General features: G+C 41.5%; 2 protein-coding genes across 3 annotated transcripts in view; one reads left to right on the forward strand and one right to left on the reverse strand.

The window, feature by feature from the left end:
- LOC115103136 (la-related protein 4B-like) overlaps positions 1-18120 on the reverse strand; it is a 37964-nt gene that overhangs the window by 14410 nt on the left and 5434 nt on the right. For both annotated transcript variants that reach the window (XM_029623820.2, XM_029623821.2), the window contains exons 3-4: positions 7382-7535; positions 283-450 (exon numbers count right to left, since the gene is read on the reverse strand). In XM_029623820.2, coding sequence (XP_029479680.1) covers positions 283-450; positions 7382-7535 — 322 coding nt within the window. The remainder of the gene's footprint in view (positions 1-282; positions 451-7381; positions 7536-18120) is intronic.
- Positions 12047-18120, forward strand: part of LOC115103137 (GTP-binding protein 4-like) — a 33390-nt gene continuing 27316 nt past the window's right edge. Inside the window, exon 1 of the mRNA XM_029623822.2 lies at positions 12047-12171. The gene's annotated coding sequence lies outside the window, so the exon portion shown is untranslated. The remainder of the gene's footprint in view (positions 12172-18120) is intronic.

Here is an 18120-nt window from a genome sequence, read left to right on the forward strand (position 1 = left end):
ACAAGCTATCAATGTGCATAATATCTAGCAAGTATGGCGAGGGTAAGGAAAAAATATGAACTGGAGATGCACATTCTGACAGAGCGCAAACTTGTCTATCCGTCCCTCTGCTAGTTGAGGAAACAGACACTCCTACCCACGCAGCTCCTCATCTGCAGCTTTTTTTTGGTCTATAAACATGCAAGGAGATCAGTGCATCTACTTATTTCTATAATTGTGCATCACTTTCACAGACGCTTTGCTCAACTCAAATGAATTGTCTCCAGTGGATGAAGATCTCACCTGTGTGAGTTTCCTCCTGGCCAGACTCTGGGTATGCAGCATGGTCGGAGCACTCCAGGGTGACGGTGGCAGCCATGGGAGCCGGCTCTGCCAGTATCACCGCCGGCGGCTCATCTGGGTCAGCTAGTAGGGTCCCTTCAAACACTTCGTCTTCGCTGGCTTCACAGCCTGGAAAGAGTAACATGGAGACAACCAACCACGTGGTTAACATTAGCTAGGAGCTACTGTGATGGCTAAACAATTCACGTTATGCAGTAGTAATCAGTTGATCTAGACACGGTCAATATTTAGATGTAAAAATGGATACCATAAAAATATGATTACTGTTAATATAAGATCTCCTAAAGTGCAATCCCTAAAAATAACTTAACATTACAAGCTGTAGGTGTCTGCACAGCGCGATATCAACCAAGAGCATATCGAACTGCTTTTTCTCTACCAAATCTCTGGATTCCTACCGGAAGCTCAACCTTTACACCGGATCATCACAGCTAGCTAGCTGCTATCCATGTGGCTACACCTGGCTAACGTCTCTGTCCCGAAGCAAGCACCAGTGTGCCTGGAGCTAGCCTCGAGCTAGGCCCATCTCCCAGCTAGTCGAAGAGGTCTATGAGCCAATTCTTGGGCTACAATACCTCTTTTGCCAATTGGACTGGACCTTTTACTGCCGACACGGAGCCCCGCCGATCCACCACGACCGGTCTGCCGACGTAACCGTCCGAGGGGGTTTCAACAAGCTCTTTCGTTGCCAAGTCCCCCGGAGGCCCAGCTGCTATCCCTGACCCGTTAGGGCGATTCAGACCGCTGTCTCCAGCTCGCCTAGCTACTCACTGGACCCCATGATCACTCGGCTACACATGTCTCTCCCTAATGTCAATATGGGAGAGGCATGTGTGTCTATTGCTGTTGTCTATTGCCGTTTTGGTTAGTGATTGTCTTATTTCACTGTAGAGCCTCCAGCCCTGCTCAATATGCCTTAGCTAACCCTTTTGTTCCACACCCCACACCTGCAGTGACCTCACCTGGCTTAAATGGTGCCTCTAAAGACAAAAACCTCTCTCATAGTCACTCAATGCCTAGGTTTACCTCCTCTGTACTCACATCATACCATACCCTCGTCTGTACATTATGCCTTGAATCTATTCTTCCACGCCCAGAAATATGCTCCTTTTACTCTGTTCCAAACGCACTAGACGCCCAGTTCGTATAGCCTTTAGCCGTACCCTTAACCTGTACATCAACGGAGTAGGTTAACCCAGGCCCTGCATCCCCCAGCACCACTCCCATAACCCAGGCGCTCTCATTTGTCGACTTCTGTAACCGTAAAAGCCTTGGTTTCATGCATGTTAACATTAGAAGCCTCCTCCCTAAGTTTGTTTTATTCACTGCTTCACCCCAGACTTGACTGCCCTTCACCAGCACAAAAACATCCTGTGGCGTTCTGCATTAGCATCGAAAAGCCCCCACGATATGCAACTTTTCAGGGAAGTCAGGTACCAAAATACTCAGTTTGAAAAAGCTAGCCTTAGCTTTCCTAACAGAAATTTGCATCCTGTAGCACTAATTCCAAAAGGTTTTGGGACACTGAAGTCCATGGAGAATAAGAGCACCTCCTCCCAGCTGCCCACTGCACTGAGCATAGGAAACTCTCCACCGATAAATCTACAATAATGTCAATAAGCATTTCTCTACGGCTGGCCATGCTTTCCACCTGGCTACCCCTACCCTGGTCAAAATCTCAGCACCCCCTGCAGCAACTTCCCCAAGCCCCCCACTTCTCCTTCACCCAAATCCAGACAGCTGATGTTCTGAAAGAGGTGCAAAATCTGGATCCCTACAAATCAGCCGGGCTAGACAATCTGGACCCTCTCGTTCTAAAATTATCCGCCGAAATTGTTGCAACCCCTATTACTAGCCTGTTCAACCTCTTTCGTATCGTCCAAGATCCCTAAAGATTGGAACGCTGCCCCGGTCATTCCCCTCTTCAAAGGGGAAGACACTAGACCCAAACTGCTACAGACCTATATCTATCCTACCCTGCCTTTCTACGGTCTTCAAAAGCCAAGTTAACAGATCACAGACCATTCCGAATCCCACCGTACCTTCTCCACTATGCAATCTGGTTTCCGAGCTGGTCATGGGTGCACCTCAGCCACAAACAAGGTCCTAAATGATATCATAACCACCATCGATAAAAGACCGCACTGTGCAGCCGTCTTCATCGACCTGGCCAAGGCTTCTGACTCTGTCAATCACTGTATTCTTATCGGCAGACTCAGCAGCCTTGGTTTCTCTAATGACTGCCTCCGCTGGTCCACCAACTACTTCTCAGACAGAGTTCAGTGTGTCAAATCGGAGGGCTTGTTGTCTAGACCTCGCAGTCTATGTGCCACAGGGTTCAATTCTCAGGCCATTTTCTCAGACTCTTTTCTGTGTGTCTGTGTGTGTGTGTGTGTATATATACAGTGGGGCGAAAAAAGTATTTAGTCAGCCACCAATTGTGCAAGTTCTCCCACTTAAAAAGATGAGGCCTGTAATTTTCATCATAGGTACACTTCAACTATGACAGACAAAATGAGAAGAAAAAATCCAGAAAATCACATTGTAGGATTTTTAATGAATGTATTTGCAAATGATGGTGGAAAATAAGTATTTGGTCAATAACAAAAGTTTCTCAATACTTTGTTATATACCCTTTGTTGGCAATGACAGAGGTCAAACGTTTTCTGTAAGTCTTCACAAGGTTTTCACACACTGTTGCTGGTATTTTGGCCCAGTCCTCCATGCAGATCTCCTCTAGAGCAGTGATGTTTTGGGGCGGTTGCTGGGCAACAGACTTTCAACCCCCTCCAAAGATTTTCTATGGGGTTGAGATCTGGAGACTGGCTAGGCCACTCCAGGACCTTGAAATGTTTCTTACGAAGCCACTCCGTTGCCCGGGCGGTGTGTTTGGGATCATTGTCATGCAGAAAGACCCAGCCACGTTTCATCTTCAATGCCCTTGCTGATGGGAGGTTTTCACTCAAAATCTCACGATTACATGGCCCCATTCATTCTTTCCTTTACACGGATCAGTCATCCTGGTCCCTTTGCAGAAAAACAGCCCCAAAGCATGATGTTTCCACCCTCATGCTTCACAGTAGGTATGGTATTCTTTGAATGCAACTCAGCATTCTTTGTCCTCCAAACACGACGAGTTGAGATTTTACCAAAAAGTTCTATTTTGGTTTCATCTGACCATATGACATTCTCCCAATCTTCTTCTGGATCATCCAAATGCTCTCTAGCAAACTTCAGACGGGCCTGGACATGTACTGGCTTAAGCAGGGGGACACGTCTGGCACTGCAGGATTTGAGTCCCTGGCGGCGTAGTGTGTTACTGATGGTAGGCTTTGTTACTTTGGTCCCAGCTCTCTGCAGGTCATTCACTAGGTCCCCCGTGTGGTTCTGGGATTTTTGCTTGCCGTTCTTGTGATCATTTTGACCCCACGGGGTGAGATCTTGCATGGAGCCCCAGATCGAGGGAGATTATCAGTGGTCTTGTATGTCTTCTATTTCCTAATAATTGCTCCCAGTTGATTTCTTCAAACCAAGCTGCTTACCTATTGCAGATTCAGTCTTCCCAGCCTGGTGCAGGTCTACAATTTTGTTTCTGGTGTCCTTTGACAGCTCTTTGGTCTTGGCCATAGTGGAGTATGGAGTGTGACTGTTTGAGGTTGTGGACAGGTGTCTTTTATACTGATAACAAGTTCAAACAGGTGCCATTAATACAGGTAACGAGTGGAGGACAGAGGAGCCTCTTAACCTCTTCAGTCGACCCTCTACTTTTTTGAACATTCTGTTAAAAATCGCGCAACATTTCAGCGCCCTGCTACTCATGCCAGGAATATAGTATATGCATTTGCTTAGTCTGTGTGGATAGAAAACACTCAGACGTTTAAAAAAACTGGTTAAATCACTGCTGTGGCTTTACCAGAACGGCATTTACATCGAAAAGCACAGGAAAAACTGATCACTGAAAATGGGGAAAATATATCCATGCGCTACTTGAACCCATTGATAAACGTGAACCACAATTAATTGCCTGAGGTTGCAGTACCTACACCTTCCACAGGGTGTCTAGAGTCTTGTCATTTCCCTTCGAGTTTTTTCTTGGTCAAACACATACAGGACACCGTATCTAATCCGGTCTAGGACCGGATATTTTCGTTGAGTTTCTAGCTGGACATTTTTCCAGACGGACAGCTAATGATCTTTACATCGCCTCCTGATGAATTTTATCGCTTATTAACGTTTACTAATACCTAAAGTTGCATTACAAACGTATTTCGAAGTGTTTTGTGAAAGTTTATCGTCGACTTTTTGAATTTTAAAAAATGACGTTACGTTTTGAAACGATGTTTTTTTCGTTTATCACACAGTCTACATATAACGATATCTAGGCTTTATATGGACCGATTTAATCGAAATAAAGACCCAAATAGTGTTTATGGGACATCTAGGAGTGCCAACAAAGAAGATGGTGAAAGGTAATGAATGTTTTCTATTTTATTGTGCGGTTTGTGTAACGCCGAAATGCTAATTATTTTGTTTACGTCCCCTGTGGGTCTTTTGGGGTGTTGCATGCTATCAGATAATAGCTTCTCATGCTTTCGCCGAAAAGCATTTTAAAAATCTGACTTGTTGCCTGGATTCACAACGAGTGTAGCTTTAATTCGATACCCTGCATGTGTATTTTAATGAACTTTTGAGTTTTAACTAATACTATTAGCATTTAGCGTAGCGCATTTGCATTTCCAGAGCTCTAGTTGGGACGCAAGCGTCCCGAGTAGAAGCAACAGGTTAAAGGAGAAGTTACAGGTCTGTGAGAGCCAGAAATCTTGCTTGTTTGTAGGTGACCAAATACTTATTTTCCACCATAATTTGCAAATAAATTCATTAAAAATCCTACAATGTGATTTTCTGGATTTTTCTTCTAATTCTTGTCTGTCATAGTTGAAGTGTACCTATGATGAAAATTACAGGCCTCCCTCATCTTTTTAAGTGGGAGAACTTACACAATTGGTGGCTGACAAAATACTTTTTTGCCCCACTGTATATGCATATTATTATTAGTATTGGATAGAAAACACTGAAGTTTCTAAAACCGTTTGAATTATGTCTGTGAGTATAACATAACTCATATTGCAGGCAAAAACCTGAGAAAGTCCACTTCCTGATTGGATTTTTTCTGGGGGTGGCAGATTTTCAACCAAGCTCTCATTGAAATTACAGCGAGATATGGATGAGTTTTCACTTCCTACGCCTTCCACTAGATGTCAACAGTCAATAGAAATTTGTCTGATGACTAAATGTGAAGGGGCGTCGAATGAGACAGGAAATAGTCACCGCTGCCACGAGTTGACCATGCACGTTCACAGGGGAAGGACCTGCATTCCACCGGTCATCTGAAGTCATTCTAATTCTCTGGTTGGAACGTTATTCAAGATGTATGTAAACAACATTCTAAAAATGTATTCAGTACATCGTTTGACATGTTTCTACTGACTGTTACGGAACTTTTGGACATTGTCACAGTATAGTGGACGCGCTTTGTGACTGATTGTTTACCAAACGCGCTAACCAAAGTAGCTAATTGGACATAACAGACATTTTCGAACAAATCAAGCATTTATTGTGGACCTGGGATTCCTAGGACTGCATTCAGATGAAGTTCATCAAAGGTAAGGAAACATTTATCATGTATTTTCTGGTTTCTGTTGACTCCAACATGGCGGCTAATTTGGCTACTGTTCTGAGCTCCGTCTCAGATTATTGCATGGGTTGCTTTTTCCGTAAACTTTTTTTTAAATCTGACACAGCGGTTGCATTAAGGAGAGTTATATCTATAATTCCATGTGTATAACTTGTATTATCATCTACATTTATGATAAGTATTTCTGTTGAAACGATGTGGCTATGCAAAAATCACTTAATGTTTTTTGAACAAGTGAATCTAAAACGCCAATGTAAACTCAGATTTTTTTATAAATATTTATCAAACAAAACATGCATGTATTGTGTAACATGATGTCCTATGTCCCATGAGTGCCATCTGATGAAGATAATTCAAGGTTAGGGATTCATTTTCTCTATTTCTGCTTTTTGTGAATGGTATATTTTGACTGTGCTTATTGTGGTTTGGTGGAGAAATAATCGTTTGTAGTGCTTTTGCTGAAAAGCATATTTGAAAATCAGACACTGTGGTGGGATTAACAACAAGATTACATTTAAAATGATATCAGACACATGTATGTTTTAGGAATTGTAATTATGAGATTTCTGTGGTTTGAATTTGGCGCCCTCTATTTTCACTGGTAGTTGTCATACCCGATCCTGTTAGCGGGATTGCAGCCATAACAAGCATCAGCTGTCAGAGCAGCTTACCTATCACTGTACCTGTACACAGCCAATCTGTAAATAGCACACCCAACTACCTCATCCCCATATTGTTACTTATCCTCTTTCTCTTTTGCACCCCAGTATTTCTACTTGCACATCACTCCAGTGTTAATGCTAAATTGTAATTATTTCACCTCTATGGCCTATTTATTGCCCTATCGCCCTACATTTGCACACACTGTACATAGATTTTTATATTGTGTTATTGACTGTACGTTTGTTTGTGTAACTCTGTTGTTGTTTGTGTCGCACGGCTTTGCTTTATCTTGGCCAGGTCGCAGCTGTAAATGAGAACTTGTTCAACTGGCCTACCTGGTTAAATAAAATAAATGAAAAGCTGTGTCAATCAAAATAAAACTAATTGATCATTTCCATGTCTCCACCATTCCCTTGTTAACTGCCTTGGCGGCTAAACTTGGCTAATCTTAACTTCTGCACATTAAAATAAGTGATTATGCTCATGAGTTAGATGAAAGGATAGCTTGGTAATATTCATAGCTCTCCATCTAAATGTGTCCCAAATGGCACCCGATTCCCTACATATTGCACTGTTTTTGGTCAAAAGTAGTGCACTTTGTAGGAAATAGGGTGCCATTTGAGACTCAGACAGGGACACTAACAGAAGGACTATTCTTATCCAAGCCTTAAAATGGCTGACCTTCTGGCCCAGGGTTAGCGGAGCTGCTAACGCAGCCGCCCTTCCATGGCTGGAGAGCAGGTGGATCTGCAGTCCCAGTGGTGGTGTCCAGGTTAAGCATGTGATTGGCCCATGCTTTCGCATTGGGGTTCAGGTCAGAAACCTTGGCAGATTCCTGTTTCAGGAGACAAGATAGTATTATAAACATGAGTTCAGGTAGGCCCCCACACTTCAGCAGACTAAAGGAATGTAGGAGGGATGCTGCTCAAAAACACCAAAATACAGAATTAGGCATACTGTAAGCATAGTGGAATATAGGCTGGATCAGGGAAGAATGAGAAGGTAACCTACAGAAGGACTTTTTGTCAGCTGCTCATTCCTATTTTAAAGTCAACTTTGCCTGCTTGTAGTGTGACCATACAAATAGCAATGTGCAAATAGAAAATGGCCACAAGTTCATCTTAGTACAGCCCCACACAAACAAAGCTGATCTCCATTATGAAGACACTACTATGCAAGCAGACAATCCCCTCTGGGATTACTAGTTACCCAGTAGTCCGAGTTGGGGCAACAGACTCCGTGAGAAAATGCTAGTGTACATGTTTGCTTGTCGGTTCCAGAGAAGACATTGTGAAAAACACAACACACACACAAAATCAGTGTTTCCACTTAGATACATTTATGCGCACCACCACTGTCATTGCCACCACACAAAAAAAAACATTAATTTCCGGGATGGAGAAAAGCTTTGCGATTGGATTTAGTCATTTTGACAGGAAGTATGTAGAAAAGCTAATTTACCTATATATTTGTTTAAGAATATAATCTTTGAGAACTAGAAAACCCCATCGACAATGAGAAAACAATTAATAGATTTGCAGGAAATTAGCAACATTTCTCCTCGCTGCTAAATCCAGACCGATTTAAAACAGCACCAACCACGACCATAACCACACCACCTGACAGGGCAACCACCTATGCCCCTTGTTAGGGCAATGGAAACGTCAGCTCTACCCAAAATCACAACCAACTAATTGTAGCATTACTGCAAAAATGGTAGAGGCAAGTGGAAGGGGGAAAAGTAAGGAACTTGTCTGTTGGCCATGCATTAAAGACCAAAATTGGATAAAGCAAATTGTGATGAATAAAAAAAATGTGTTAAAGTATACCAGTTTAATTTAAGGACCAAAACATTGACAGCTGTGCCACAGATTCCAAAATAGTTTGGAAGATATCTTTCATGTACTGATACACAAAACAAGGCTGGATTCAAAACGTAGAATTGTTAAATTATAACATTCTATTGGTTGCAGGAATTGTGTATAACTATAAATCTCTCCCTCTATATAAAATCTCTCTATAAATATAGGATACAACCATAACAGTTCTGCAGATTTTGATGCGAAGAGACCGAATCAGATCATTTGTTTTGGTACTGCACATATGAAGCTAGTTTTTGGTCGCAGGTCCAGGAATGGTTGAAGCGCAACATTTACCTGGAACTAACACTGCCGATTATACTACTGGGTGATTTGAAAAGTCATAGTTGAACAACAATATAAGAATTTTGGCCAAAATGTTTAATTTACAATGTGTTGAAACTATGCATTCGTACAGTTGAAGTCGTAAGTTTACATACACCTTAGCCAAATGCATTTAAACTCAGTTTCACAATTCCTGACATTTAATCCTCGTAAAATTCCCTGTGTTAGGTCAGTTAGGATCACCACTTTATTTTAAGATTGTGAAATGTCAGAATAATAGTAGAGAGATTTATTTCAGCTTTTATGTCTTTCATCACATTCCCAGTGGGCCAGAAGTTTACATACACTCAATTAGTATTTGGTAGCATTGCCTTTAAATTGTTTAACTTGGGTCAAACGTGTTGGGTAGCCTTCCACAAGCTTCCCACAATAAGTTGGGTGAATTTTGGTCCATTCCTCCTGACAGAGCTGGTGTAACTGAGTCAGGTTTGTAGGCCTCCTTGCTCGCACACACTTTTTCAGTTCTCAATCCTATGGAGTATTTGTGGGCAGGTCAGGGCTTTGTGATGGCTACTCCAATACCTTGACTTTTGTGGCAAAATGGCTTAAGGACAACACTTTGGAAGTATGCTTGGGGTCATTGTCCATTTGGAAGACCCATTTGCGACCAAGCTTTAACTTTGACTGATGTCTTGAGCTGTTGCTTCAATATATCCACATCATTTTCAATCCTCATGATGCCATCTATTTTGTGAAGTGTACCAGTCCCTCCTGCAGCAAAGCACCGCCACAACATGATGCTGCCACCCCCGTGCTTCACGGTTGGGATGGTGTTCTTCGGCTCGCAAGCTTCCCCCGTTTTCCTCCAAATATAACGATGGTCATTGTGGCCAAAAACAGTTATATTTGTTTCAGACCAGAGGACTTTTCTCCAAAAAGTACGATCTTTGTCCCCATATGCAGTAGCAAACCTTGCGTACTATTGTTTGTACAGATGAACGTGGTACCTTCAGGCGTTCAGGAAATTGCTCCCAAGGATGAACCAGACTGGTGGTCTACAATTATTATTTTTTTTCTGAGGCTTGGCTGATTTCTTTTGATTTTCCCATGATGTCAAGCAAAGAGGCACTGAGTTTGAAGGTAGGCCTTGAAATACATCCACAGGTACACCTCCAATTGACTCAAATGATGTCAATTAGCCTATGAGAAGCTTCTAAAGCCATGACATTTTCTGGAATGTTCCAAGCTGTTTAAAGGCACAGTCAAGTTAGTATATGTAAACTTCTGACCCACTGGAATTGCGATACAGTGAATTATAAGGGAAATAATCTGACAGTAAACAATTATTGGAAAATTACTTGTGTCTTGGACAGAATTTGTGCCTTAACCGGCTTGTCAAAACTATAATTTGTTAACAAGAAATTTGTGGAGTGGTTGAAAAACGAGTTTTAATGACTCCAGCCTAAGTGTATGTGAACTTACAACTTGTGAAACATCACAGTAAATAGAACAAAAAAATGGATGGTGTTAAGAGATAGATGGAGGGGTTGAGTGGAGCTGAAGGTCGGGATTAAAAACAGGGGGGGGTAATAGTTATTACTAACTATCAGATAGAGCACAACTGATTGGGATAAAGAGGAGACTGTAGTGGAGGGTTGTGGTGAAAGCTCTACTATTAGAGCCCTGAAAGTCCTGAGGCAAAGGAGCATGTCTGTAACAGTTACTCTCCACTGGCTGCTGTCAGAAAAGGGTCCAGCGCTGCATCCAACCCAGTCCTGCAAACGCTGGGCTCAGTCATTCCACCAGTCCTGCACACGCTGGGCTCAGTCATTCCACCAGCTTCACACAGTGACGGTCCCTGTGAACCCTTCTCAACCACAGGCAGAGTCAACGCACAACAAATAGTTTACTATTATCACCTGGGTACTCCCAGAGCTTTCAGAAACATCACATTCAGCATGACCTCCCATCGTCTTCACTGTGACCTCTCTGATGCTTCCGAGGCTGTGTCGGTGGTTGTCCATCTGTGCTGTCAAACTGGCTCACAAGGAGTTGAGGAGCGGATAAGCATCAGATTGTCAGGGAATAAGCACTCTGATGAGAAAGACACGGCTGTCTGAGCTTCTGACTTGGCGGCTGCCGATTCGTCGCAGTGACCAATTTCCATTTCATGGGCTTCGGTTTCATCACTTCTGTGCTGGCTGCTACCCTCAGAGTCATTCTCTCTCCATCAAACCCCACGTCACAAACGAACACAGATGGACTGACGGCTAAGGAGTTATGGTTAAATCCACCTGAGCCAAAGCTTACAGACAGAGGCAGCTTGAGGAATGGATAATCCACATTGTGTACGCTAGGCTACTCCTTTTGCAATCCACACCCAATAGGCCTTTAGGTGTGACTTAGATTAGCCTGTTAAAGTAACACACCAATATCCATAATCTAGTTACAAGGTTAAAGTCATAGTTGGAGCCAAACCCCTTAATGGAAAACCTTAGTAATGATTCTCAGCTGTGGGCAATTCATGGGGCTGTGAGTATTCAAGAGGGAGACGTTTACTTTGGGTCTTTCTTCAGTTTGATACAATAATGAAACAAGCCCCTTTCTTTGAATTGAGCGCTTCTGTCTGTTTGCCCGGGTCATATTTCACAAATGCTGCATTACAAGTTCAGTGGACTCTGTCCAGTCAAGCATACACAAAACACACGCACACCAAGAGCAAGTTGAAATCTGACATCAAAACCAAACAAGTGCCACTGAGACCAAGAAAGGAGGAACGACAAACCCACGATCCATTTCTATAATTCCCCACTCTCCCGCTCACATCTGACCTGGCTGCTATAGAAACTGGGCAGACGTCACTGACTAGTGTCAATGCTTCCGAGCATTTCAGGTCCGCTTGACCTTTCCCAATAAAAAGCCTCAGTGCATCCCTCCCTCCGTCACAGAGGGGAGAGATTCACTTTTCCCCAGTAGCCTGATGGGAAATGTTATTTTGGGGAGGATGTGAATCATAATTAACTAACTATAGACAGGGAGGGGGGAGGATTTTGTCACTGTCATAGTGGACAGAGCACACAGCATGGTTTTATAGCTCTAGTTAGGCAAACGGCCAGGGAAGCTTTTGTTTGTTGACTGGGATAGGTCAAAGTCCCTTATATACTAAACACAGTTTGGACTGATCCGCCCGTCTATAGATGGGAGGCCTCGGTCACGTTGAGCTCCAGACCCAGGGAAGATAAGACAGTGGACTGGAAATGTGTTGAGCTGAGCACCCAGGATTCAAATGATCCAGGGGGAAAAAAAACTTCAACAATGTCTATACAGGTTAGAACACTTTTACAATGCAAAACGACACTGGTAGCTTCCTGCTTTAATAGTAGGTCACCTTCACTTGCTAGCTGACGGCTGAATACACTACCCTAATACTTTATTTTGTGATAATATGCAAAACATGCTGATTTCAAAGCGGATTGTCACAAAAAAAAAAAAACTGAATTGACTTAGTCTTCCTTTGCCTCCGCTCTGGTTTCCACTAGATTCCATAGCCACATTCCGCCTCGCAATTGGTGTCATACATTTCTTTAAAAGACTACACGCACTTTTATAAAAGAGATTGCTTCTTCTATGCAAATGTTGTTAAATCAGTATAATAAAGCTATGTTCTCTTAGAAGTTGCCAATAAAATAAGTCCTAAATGGAAGGGATTGTTTGTCATCTGGAGACCCATGAAATCAGCTAAAATAAGCTTCACTCAATGCATGCACACACTCCTATTGAATGATATGTACTCACCTGTATTGTGAATAGACCTAGGCTGCATCTTGATTTACCCAGTTTATCAATAGATACTATTAAAATACAACCTAACTACAAAACAAAGTCTAATCGATTGTATAATGGATTAAATTACTGCATACATGGCTGTCTAAAAATGGACATAAAAATGCTCAAAATGTAATTACTTGGACTCAAGACGCCCAACGATTGAACAGAGCAGTAACTGAGTTCATCTGTCTGGATCAAGTGCCATTCTGTGACTTCGGATGATAAGCCTTTTTTGTGATGGTATCAAGTATTGTGATACAAAACCGGTTATCAGTATCAAAGTAAAAATTCTGGTATCGTGACAACACTAAATGTAAGAAAAAGAGCATTATGTGACTTAGATTATTTTGCAAGCTATAGCACCAACATTTTTAAATAAAATAAGGATTTTATAGGACGAGAGATTAGTCTAATTTACGTTCTTTTTTTCACCATAGGAAATCTGTTATCGTAGTATGATTATTCAACGCCAATACTGATTGAGGCCAACAAAAGAAAAATCAGATAAATAAGAGGCCGATTTTTTTATTTGTAATAATGACAATTACAACAATACTGAATGAACACTTATTTCAACTTAATATAATACATAAATAAAAATCCATTTAGCCTCAAATAAATAATGAAACATGTTCAATTTGGATTAAATAATGCAAAAACAAAGTGTTGGAGAAGAAAGTAAAAGTGCAATATGTGCCATGTAAATAAGCTAATGTTTAAGTTCCTTGTTCAGAACATATGAAAGCTGGTGGTTTCTTTTAATATGAGTCTTCAATATTCCAAGGTAAGAGGTTTTAGGCTGTGGCTAATATAGTATTTATAGGACTATTTCCCTCCATACCATTTGTATTCCAAATACCTTTGACTATTGGGATGTTCTTATATGCACTTTAGTATTGCCAGTGTAACAGTATAGCTTCCGTCCCTCTCCTCACTCCCACACATCAACAGCCACCCTCTGAGCATCGTTACCCATCGCTTCACAAAAACAGCAGCCCTTGCAGAGCAAGGGGAACAACTACTCCAAGTCTCAGAGCGAGTGACGTTTGAAATGCTATTAGCGCGCACCCCGCTAACTACCTAGCCATTTCACACCGGTTACACCAGCCTAATCTCGGGAGTTGATAGGCTTGAAGTCATAAACAGCTCAATGCTTGAAGCACAGCGAAAAGCTGCTGGCAAACGTTGAATACTTACGAGCTTGCTGCTGCCTACCACCGCTCAGTCAGAATGCTCTATCAAATCATATACTTAATCGTAACATAATAACACACAGAAATACGAGCCTTGGGTCATTAATATTGTCAAATCCGGAAACTATCATCTCGAAAACAAGACGTTTATTCTTTCAGTGAAATACAGAACCGTTCCGTAATTTTCTCTAACGGATGACATCCATAAGTCCAAATATTCCTGTTACATTGCACAACCTTCAATGTTATGTCATAATTACGTACAATTCTGGCAAATTAGTTCTCAACGAGTCAGGCGGCCCAAACTGTTGCATATACCCTGACTCTGTGTGCAATGAACACAAGAGAAGTGACAATTTCCCTAGTTTAATATTGCCTGCTAACCTGGATTTCTGTTAACTAAATATGAAAGTTTTTTTTTTTAAATATACTTCCGTGTATTGATTTTAAGAAAGGCATGGATGTTTATGGTAAGGTACATTCGTGCAACGATTGTGCGCTTTTGTTAAATCATCCCCCGTTTGGCGAAGTTGGCTGTCTTTGTTAGGAAGAAATGGTCTTCACACAATTCACAACGAGCCAGGTGGCCCAAACTGCTGCATACCCTGACTCTGTTGCACAGAACGCAAGAGAAGGGACAATTTCCCTAGTTAAAAGAAATTCATGTTAGCAGGCAATATTAACTAAATATGCACGTTTAAAAATATATACTTGTGTATTGATTTTAAGAAAGGCGTTGATGTTTATGGTTAGGTACACATTGGTGCAACGACAGTGCTTTTTTTCACGAATGCGCTTGTTTAAGTCACCCGTTTGGCTAAGTAGGCTGTGATTCAATGATAAATTAACAGGCACCGCATCGATTATATGCAACGCAGGACAAGCTAAATAAACTAGTAATATCGTCAACCATGTGTAGTTAACTAGTGATTATGTTAATATTGATTGTTTTTTATAAAGGTACGTTTAAATGCTAGCTAGCACCTTACCTTGGCTCCTTGCTGCACTCACATAACAGGTAGTCAGCCTGCCACGCAGTCTCCTCGTGGAGTACAATGTAATCGGCCATGATCAGTGTCCAAAAATGCCAATTACCGATTGTTAAGAAAACTTGAAATTGGCTCTAATTAAAATCGGCCATTCCGATTAAAATCGGTCAACCTCTAAATCGTAACAACCCTAAAAGGCACACCAGTAGCATTAGACTCATTAATGTAACAGCTTTCATGTTTGGATAAGATAAAACGCATATGGCACAGTAGCGCTGTGCCTAGAAGCACAGAATGAGATGTTTAACGTCACACGCTACATGTTAACAAGCACGTTGTAATAAAGGTTATTTAATAAGGGGAGTTGTGGGAGGCATAAATCATTTCCTAAACAGCAAAAGTCCCTGATTGAGATATGTGAATACCTTATACTCAAGACTCCATTGGGGACTTTTACTTGCCACCAAACTGGTTTCACATCTTTCGCCATGTGTTAAATGATACTGGAAAAGGGCAGCAATGTCTTTCCATTTCATAATTTTGGGTCTTTGGTGGAAAAAGCTTTCCGTTGGCCCTCCATTTAGGCTACTAAGCATTCTTTCCAACTTAAGAGATTGAAGACAAGGGGGAATCACAATGAATGTGTCGCCTACCTACATCCACTTGCTTCTTGATTAAGTGGCCATTGTGCCCTTGGGCTGAATATAATTATAATTCCCTCCAAAGCACCTCACTCCACATGGCTCACTCAGATCTCAATTCTTATTAGCCAATGCCCGTCACATGATCTGGTCCTTCTCAAAGGCATCACAGCGCCGAAGTAGGCAACAAGTGAAGACAGACAACGGCACGCGGCCTTCATATTGAAGATATTAGAACTGTCCATATTTACTTTTGTCAGCAAACAAGAGGAGTAACAGCAAAAACAAATCTACTATCAAAGTACACAAGTTGACCTATTCTATTGGTGAGCTTGTCCTTCTGTGCGAGAAATAAATATTCCAAACATACTGTACTCAGGGAGTTGTGGATGCGATAGATCCCCAATTAATCCACCACTGTACATAAAAATAAAAAAAACTTTTAAAAGCAATCAGGCTGATGCAACAGATCAGAACGTTTAGTTGAAAATGTTGATAAACTATTAGGCTATTTCTTCACATTATAGTCACAGCAATGCGCACACGGCAGTAGGCTATAAGCGCAAGTGTTTCAAAATGCAATTAGCAGGAACACTGTTCTCAAAAGCGCACCAAAATGCATGCTGACAGATGACATCAATGAAAGAAAGATGAGAACATGAGAGAAATACTGGTTTCAATGGCATAAAAGAGGAAGTGTTTATACAAAAGCCTTTAACATTCCTATGATCGGAACATGGTAAGAGATGCTTCATAAAAAGGACAACAAAAACAATCCAGGTTTTAAACAATTACATTTATGGTCAAATCGTTTCAAAATGTTGACTGCCACTGCTCAGATCACAAGGTGGGTGATGTTGCAGTGTGTAACAGGCACTGGCCTTGATCTGAACAAACAGTGCCTCAAGTATGGTCGACACAATCAAGCCTTTAGATTTTAATAATTATCCTACATTATATTTGTCATATGACTGGCGTTTTAGCATGCATGCACACATTTAAGTTTGGCTACATTTTCAGGCGCCTCCCTCATGGCAGCATTGGTCAGGACATGACAGCCTGTGTGTATTGGCTACAGCCCATCACCTACACTTAGGCTACAAGTAGGCTAATTATTTATGTACATTTTCACACACTTGTTTTTCTTAATAAAATGGCTACTGTTTCAGTTTTCAAATCAATTTAATTGGCTAATGGCCTTGGTGCCCTGGCAGATTGGGCACCTCTTGAAGGCCACAAGGCCTTGCCCCTCAAATTAAACCATTTCAGGCCTGGATGGTTGGCTTAGTGTCTTTTTAGCTGTGCTCCACATACGCACAAATGGAACACGAAGTCAAAGCAAATTAACAGTGTCTTCAAGACAAAATGTAACTGTCAGCCACAATGCACATTCCCCAAATAGTTTTACAGTATTTAAATGTTTTATAATATCTGTTTAAAGATCGAGCTTTGACGTCCGTTTGAGTACTCAATTATTTATTGAGAGCTACAGTTGAAGTCGGAAGTTTACATACACCTTAGCCAATTACATTTAAACTCAGTTTAACAATTCCTGACATTTAATCCTAGTAAAAATTCCCTGTCTTAGGTCAGTTGGGATCACCACTTTATTTTAAGAATCTGACATTTCACAATAATAGTAGCAATAAGGATTTATTTCAGCTTTTATTTCTTTCATCACATTCCCAGTGGGCCAGAAGTTTACATACACTCAATTAGTATTTGGTAGCATTGCCTTTTAATTGTTTAACTTGGGTCAAACGTTTCAGGAAGCCTTCCACAAGCTTCCCACAATAAGTTGGGTGAATTTTGGCCAATTCCTCCTGACAGAGCTGGTGTAACCGAGTCAGGTTTCTAGGCCTCCTTGCTCGCACACGCTTTTTCAGATCTGCCCACAAATATCCTATAGGATTGAGGTCAGGGCTTTGTGATGGCCACTCCAATACATTGACTTTCTTGTCCTTAAGCCATTTTAAGCCACAACTTTGGAATTATGCTTGGGGTCATTGTCCATTTGGAAGACCCATTTGCGACCATCCTGATTGATGTGGGGGTGCTTTGCTGCAGGACGGACAACATGATGCTGCCACACCCGTGGTTCACGGTTGGGATGGTGTTCGTCAGCGTGCAAGACTCCCCCAATTTCCCTCCAAACATAACAATGGTCCTTATGCCCAAACAGTTCTATTTTTGTTTCATCAGAACAAAGGACATTTCTCCAAAAAGTACAACCTTTGTCCCCAGATGCAGTAGCAAACCGTAGGCTGGCTTTTTTATGGTGGTTTATGGTGGTTATGGTGGCGCAAGAGCAGCTCCTCAAAAATCTGGTACTGGAATGAAACGTACTTTTGTAATCTGTCATTGTGCAACAAATAACAATTCCAAATGTAATCGTGTGTTAAAATGTTTTGATGGCCACGATTAAAAAATACCTACTATTTTTATTCCTCAATCTCAACTCGTAATTAAAGCGCTCCTCCCATTCGCCATTCGAGTGCATAGGCTATAGTCAACAGTAGGGAAGCTATCAGCATGTCACCATCACTTTTATTCTTGAGGCAGTATAATTGTTTGAAACCTGAATGTTTTACTTGACTTCAAATAATGAGGCATGTCTTACCTTCT

Source organism: Oncorhynchus nerka, linkage group LG20 (genome assembly GCF_034236695.1).
Source record: "Oncorhynchus nerka isolate Pitt River linkage group LG20, Oner_Uvic_2.0, whole genome shotgun sequence".
Classification (NCBI taxonomy): Eukaryota; Metazoa; Chordata; class Actinopteri; order Salmoniformes; family Salmonidae; genus Oncorhynchus; species Oncorhynchus nerka.